At 38.8% G+C, this 7034-nt stretch overlaps 1 protein-coding gene across 1 annotated transcript in view; it reads right to left on the bottom strand.

The window, feature by feature from the left end:
- The window catches only part of LOC102311356 (protein phosphatase 1, regulatory subunit 3B), a 20897-nt gene extending 19491 nt beyond the window's left edge, over positions 1-1406 (bottom strand). The window contains exon 1 of the mRNA XM_005947578.3: positions 1086-1406. Coding sequence (XP_005947640.1) covers positions 1086-1108 — 23 coding nt within the window. The 5' untranslated portion in view covers positions 1109-1406. The remainder of the gene's footprint in view (positions 1-1085) is intronic.
- Positions 1407-7034: the final 5628 nt, after the last annotated feature.

The following is a 7034-nucleotide window of genomic DNA, read 5'->3' as shown; positions in this document are numbered from 1 at the left end:
GCAATTTTTCTTAGCTTACCAGCGGGAGAGGCGCATGGAGTGATAGGGAGAGGGGGAAACTCTTCTTCCATCCGTGAATACTGAAGCGGTTCGGAAACTGCCTCCAAATAGTCGTGCATGGAGTCGATGAGAGTATTTTTAGTGTCGGCGGGCATCTCAGTGGCGAGAGAAGACTGAGCAGCTTGGCTAACATTAGCAAGCTTGCTAACGGAGCCGCTGTTAGCATGCAACTTCTTAGAATCTGTCTTTCTCTTCTCGGGTTTGCTCATTTTTGTTCACAAATAGATACCAAAATGAGAAGTAAAGGATGACTATTGCGTAGGCGTAAATAAAGTCTCTGTTCACTATGTGTAATATATATTAAAAAAAGGCCAGGTTCGCAGAGCTCAGCAAAACGTGACTGCTCAGAGCGCCATCTTGGGGGTCCTCGCAAACTCTTCAGGTCAACACCAGCAGCACACTCACTCTGACGCTTCACCTTCAGGTGTAGCGGAAGTTTCGTCACACTTTCGTGTCTTGCACGATAAATGGTGCCACAGTCACACCCCCTCCAAGTCACCACGTTGTGGTCACCTTCCGCCATGTCCGTGGGTTTCATTCATTCATTTACCAAAAGCGTGAAAACGTTTGTAAAACCACAGCTTTCTGCGGCCCACGCTACGTCACACACACACCTGAGTACGTATCGATGTTTGATGAGAGAACCGGCAGGTTAATGCAAACAGGAAGAAATTAAAAGAACGAAGAAAGAACCGAACAGTCTGAGTTTTGTTCTAAAGAGTTAAAGAAGAAAAATAAACTGCAGTCTTACGTCTTTAAACACTGAAAACCATTAATATTAATACTTTAAACTTAGAGTTTGGTTCAAAGCAGTAAACTGTTAACCTCAATCATGAAAAAGAACTGCAGACACAAACTCGCTGTATCTGAACTTTTACTTCACAGTGTAACTGCACGATGGCTCCAGAGCCTCTTAAAGGCTTCATTTATGACGTCATCAGAACCTAACCGGGCCCCTAAGGCTCCGGACTCTAGTGTTCACACCAGAACTTCAGTACCATCAGCGTTCAGCACAACGGTCTTACCTGGAGCTGCTGCCGAGAACCATTTGCGGTATGTCCGGTTCCGTTGTGCCGTCACCGCGCTGTGCCCTGGTCCTCGGTCTGGTCCTGGTTCCGGGTCTCTGTCCTAGATCTCTGAGGACTCCGCAGCAGCCCTCTGCTCGGGCGCTAACTCTCAGCTCACACTAAAACCGGTGAGCCGCTTTTCTTCTTCTCGTGCCTTCAAACGGCCACGCCGCTTTCACGTGGACACGCGTCCGCAGCCAATCAGAGAGCGCGCTGACGGAGTGGTCGGCGGCGTGGCGCCCTGCTGTCAGAGCCGTCTCTCCGCGTGAAGATTGACAGAAAGCCGTAATCTGAGTTATTTATCGTGGTTCGTAGGGTCCAGTTTAGCGCCTGTTTTGCTGTTTTAGTAAATTAAATGTAGATTAAATCAAACATCACCCGCTTACTACCTGGAAGAAATGAATATTAACCCTGTAAAGGTAAAACTTCACAAAAATACCTTTAAAAAACGCCTGGAATAAATAAATACATTGAAAATATATTAATTTGCATTTATGTTTTATAATTTATATCATATTTGCTACATCCGACATTGTTTTCCAATTTATTTATCTCTTTATGTGAAACTTATTTATTATTATTATTATTATTATTATTATTATTATTACCTATTTTTCGGGAGGAAGTAAACTTATGACGTAGAACTCTAAAAAACTCAAACTGGATCAAATATGATGCAGCTGTTTTACAGAGTTCAGGCTCATATTTTTGTGATTTTAACAGTTTTCTCTTAAGGCCTGTGAATTGGTTCTACTTAAAACTTTAGTTTAAACTCTTAAGTTTTTCAATATGTGCATGTTTGTTTTTTCAGATTTTCTTTGATTTTCTTTGGTGTAAAATTTAAAAATGAGCAATTGTAGGACACTACAAGTCTCCCCTACAAGTCTTCTCTATTTATGTGAGAAGAAGATAAAGTGAGATGCAAAACCTGCTTACAAAAAAAGAGGAGAGACTCAAGTCTTCACTGGGCCAAAACACGTGTGAACATGTATAACATTTCATGTCATTTAGATTCTGTCTATATATTTTTGGTTTGTTTTAATACATGAGTGCATGTATACATACACACACACATATATATATTTGTATTTGTACATGTAAATGCAAGTATACATATGTTTATATATTGGCTTGTTGTATATATCTAAAATAAAGAATAAAAAAAATAAAGAATAAAAAAAAATAACATCTGTAAGAGACAGCTGGAGACATGTAACAGCAAACTGTGTCTGCAATGTCTGTGGGTCTCTTTGCCTCTGTTTGCATCTGTGGGTTTAGGATGAGTGGGGGTCTTGGGGTCATTGCTGCAGCACTTGTGGGCTGCATGTGCAGCTGAACCTTTACACCCAAGCACAGACACACTGAATGTTTTTTCTGTAATTCTTCTAAAAACATGAACACACGTGACATTTTCATATTGATTTTCTTCTTTTAACATGAGCTCACTTTGTGTCCGTGTAACAGTGCTTTGTGTTTTGTAGGACACTACAAGTCTCCCCCCCCCCATGATGCCGAACAGCTGACAGCTTTGTAAATAGCAGCTCTGATTCGGGACACGATCCCAGGTTAGAGAACGGGCTGTGTTATTTTGGTGCTTCACCTTAGTACATGAAGCACAGCTGGCACACACACAGGCACAGGTTACACCTCAGTGCTGTCAGTGAGGTGCGTGGAGTTTGCATTGGTGGTGTGATTAAACAGGAGATCTGAAAACATCCCCACATCCGCTCTGAGATTATAATCTTTACTTATTGTTAATTTTAAAAAAAAATCTAAACAGCTGATTGATTATCTGAGAAGAAAGTTCCTGGTGAAGTTTATGACTTTACAAAACCGTCCCTTTCACTCTCGCACAAATCACCCGTGACCCTAGTCTCCACCCACTCCACCCTGCCTCCACTCTCAGACACCACCTGTTGTTTTGAATGGTTGACCCCATCTATTTAAACTCCTCCACCTTCCCTTGCTCTGCTCTTGCAGCTTTATTGATGATTTTCACATATTTAAAGGTTTTAAATATTAACTATTGTCAATTTTGGCATCTTTGACTGTAAATTGTTTTTACAAACTAAACCTTTTGTGTTGTTGTTGTTGATAAAGTTATCAGATTATTATTATTAAATTAATTCCATCAGAAGAAGATATAGAAGATATCTTTATGTTATAATATAAAGCATATTGACTGAATGTTGTTGTGAATTAGGGCAATATAAATAACACTGAATTAAACTGCCTGTTTTATTTCTTAACTCTGATAAATAATCTTCATATTCTAATAATCACTAAAACCAAAATTAGTAAAAAAAATTGAATTAAACCCTTCATGTTAAAAAAAACTTGAACTTTAGCAAATACAGGAAAACGAAACTGAACCTAAACTACATTTAACACCGAAAGTAAAGTGCTCAAAAAATCAGGATCAGTCTTAAACTCTCCCCTCTGTACATGTTAACCTAAAACACCTGAAGCATGAGATTAAACTCTTATAGATTTCTGAGGTGTCTGCAGCGTGGCTCTGAATGAGGTCCGCAGCTGAAAAAGGAACTTTATTAATTCTGTTCTTTATGCATCTTTGCAAACATCACATAAAGCACAAATACAGTCTTTGCAGAGCACCTCCGACAGCAGCAGGACGTCCCTGCAGAGATACTTTGTGTTCCAGCAGCTGCAGCATGAAATGATGTCAGCACGAATGGTGGCCTTCCAGCCTCGTTAGGAAACAGCCTGCTGCTGTTCTGGCACAGTATCATGTAAATATTTGTTCAGAACTCAACCTACTGAACGCTGGGGTTCAAGAGCAGAAAGAGCAGCTCTCTGCTCTCTGATAAGGACCCTGAACGCAGCACCACATGACTTGAAAATAGACCGAGCTGTGCTGTGACAAAGGTGAAATGTTAATCACGGCAGTCGATCACAGCTGAATACGCTGTGTTCTAAGGCTTCTAACTCTCTGTGGGTTCAGTCAGAAGCTGATGAAAATGAAATGGAGTTTACTGTTCAGGGAATAAATTATAAAACATACAGAAATCCATCATCTGCTTCCCAATCTTCTTCTTCTCGTGCCTTCAAACGGCCACGTTTGTATACACGGTGTATACATACTGTGTATATGTGCAGTGCTGTGTTGAGTTGTGTTCTGGACTCTGCAGCTAAAAGTTGAAATCAGGTGAAGCGTGTGAACGAGGTGCAGTGGCTTTGGCTTTGATCCTGAACCTTTCAAATCAATCAGTGCTGCTTGTTTAAGGCCATTATGGGACCTCCGCTGTACATGGATGTGCTCATGTCTTTAACCTGCTCTGTCTAGCTTGGGGGAACTGTGAAAGCTTTTGTTAGTTTAAGTTTTATTCTCGCAGAAACCAGAAGAAGCGCACACATCTGTAATTTACACCTAAACTCCACCAGCTGTGGGAATAATTGCTCCATTTCCTCCACGTTAACGATCAGTGAACAATACCGAAGAAGAAATGATTACATTTAAATAACAATGGGCCTGATTTACATATGAAAGCTGCAAAATGCATCAGCACAGAGGTATGGATGTCTTAATTAGCTACACACACACACACACAGTATATGATTTATTGCTGGTTCAGCTCTGTGTAGTTATACTGAGGCAGCTGATCCTGTTCATATGATGTATCACTTTAAAACATTTATGATACAGTTCCTGTAGCTCTGCTGTCCTGATTCTGTGGATTTAAATGTGTTTGTTGGTCTGTTAATTAAAAAGACAAAAATGCATTTTTTATTTGAAGGATAATTCTAATTAAATGTTTGAAAATTAATTAATCTGATATAATTAATTAAGATAAAAAAACGAAATGCTAATTTATGTTAAATAATTATGTAATTCATAATTTCACTTTTTTAACTTTATAGAAGTTGAATAACAGCAGCTGACACTGACAAAAAAAAAGACTCCAGATGTGTTTGAACGGCTGATTAATAATCAGCACTTTGTTGCTTTTATTCATGTTTTTATTAACGTCTGTTGTCATCATGTGGTTCACACATTTCCCTAAACTCAACAAAATGTAGAAATTAAAAATAAATTTCTTTATGAATTATGAATTAAATGAGATTTAAAATGTATCAACTTCAAGCTTCAAAGCTTGAATCATTTATTTATTTAAAGTTATTTTTTTCATGGTCTGTTTTTTCCTCAGTATTATTAACTATTTTTTAAAATTTCTTCTTTCTTGTTTATTTGTTCTTTATTTAAACTTTATTTCATTTCTTGAACTCTCGGTATAGCAGAGTGATGAGAACTTTCTCTGATGAATACTTGAATGGAAGCGGGGATGATCAGTATCAGCAGCTTTCAGAAGGACATGAAGAGCAATGTTCCCTCTAATTTTTCACGTGTCTGAGCGAACACGCAAACTCCCTGAGCGGTCTCTTGGACCTCTGTGAGCAACAGCAGACGTGTGCACTGTGATCACGCCGGCATCGAATCCATCCAAGTTACATGGTTTATTACAATAATCAAATTACAGCATTTACATTTATGTTACACTACTTTTAATTAACTGCTTTAGCCCACTTACAATGTAAATTTTTAAAAAAAAATCTTGTTCATGACCTGTGTAGCATGTTAACACTATTGGAAGTAAAAAAATAACTTGAACTCCAATTTTGAAAACACAACTTTTTATTATTATTATTAGTATTATTATTTTTTTTTTTTTTTATAAAGCTCTGACTTGTATTATGAGTCTGTAGTCTGGGAGAGAGTCCTGTAACTCTCTGTGTGCAGAATACAGTATAAAATGACCAGTGCTGGGCAATTAATTATATAGTTACTTCTTAAAAAAAGTTACTGAGTTTTGTAAACAAGAAAGTTTTTTGCAGCTGTTTACCTAAAAATGCAGCCAAGGCGTTTTTTAAATAAACATTTCAAACTATTTACAAAACAATCAGCTGTTCTGCATCAAATTTGATGCCACACAAATTATTTGTGCCACTCCAAAAAATCATTTCTGTCCACTATGAGATAAAGGAGAACAACAGCCTGATACCTGCAGGCCTGACAACAGGAGATGTATCACTCCTGTAACACCTGTAACATTCAGCAGTCGCCTCATTGTTCTGACACACACAACAAAACTATTGACTACACTACACACTAACTACACAAGATTTGCGCTAAACGTCTCAAATCTCTCACATCTCAAAACACCGGCATCACTCCTAAAACTTCCCCCCTCCCTAAACAACTAAATGCTATGTTTTGATTGGTCGACATGGTACATTTTTCAACCAATAGGAAAGGGCGGGGTTTTTTTGGTTTTGTTTTTGCTCCCAGGCTTTTGAGTGTTTTCCGTATAAAACGCCGTTTTTACCGTTTCTCCCCGCAGTAAATATAAACAACGACAGTATTCAGGAAGAAAACCAAACATTGCATATTTTTATCATAACTCTGGTTTTACGTGGCCTATCAACACAATTTAAAAACTGGTATAAAGTCCACACCTTTTCCGTCAATTGTTCCGTCTGTCCTGCTCAAATCTCCAATGGTTGTACACGTTGTCATTAACGTGGCTTCACTCCACATCAGCCGCTTTGCTAGCTAAAAGACCGGCGTCGGCACATAAGGACGCTGTCATAGCCTGTCAACGACGCTGATTAGCTGCGTATATATACAAATGTGAATCGCGTGATTGGCTGGACTATGGGATAAGGTGGTGTTGAGAATAGATTCCTTAATGTACATCAAAGTTAAAGAGAATATAGTTGTGATTGCTTGCAACATTATAATATTGTAAATGGTAAATGGCCTGTATTTGTATAGTGCTTTACTAGTCCCTAAGGGCCCCAAAGCGCTTTACACATCCAGTCATCCACCCATTCACACACACATTCACACACTGGTGATGGCAAGCTACATTGTAGCCACAGCCACCCTGG

This window comes from Haplochromis burtoni, unplaced genomic scaffold, assembly GCF_018398535.1.
Source record: "Haplochromis burtoni strain Fernald_Lab_line unplaced genomic scaffold, NCSU_Asbu1 Contig_528, whole genome shotgun sequence".
Classification (NCBI taxonomy): Eukaryota; Metazoa; Chordata; class Actinopteri; order Cichliformes; family Cichlidae; genus Haplochromis; species Haplochromis burtoni.
Note: the sequence above shows the minus strand (reverse complement) of the source record. Positions and strands in the feature narration are given on the sequence as shown.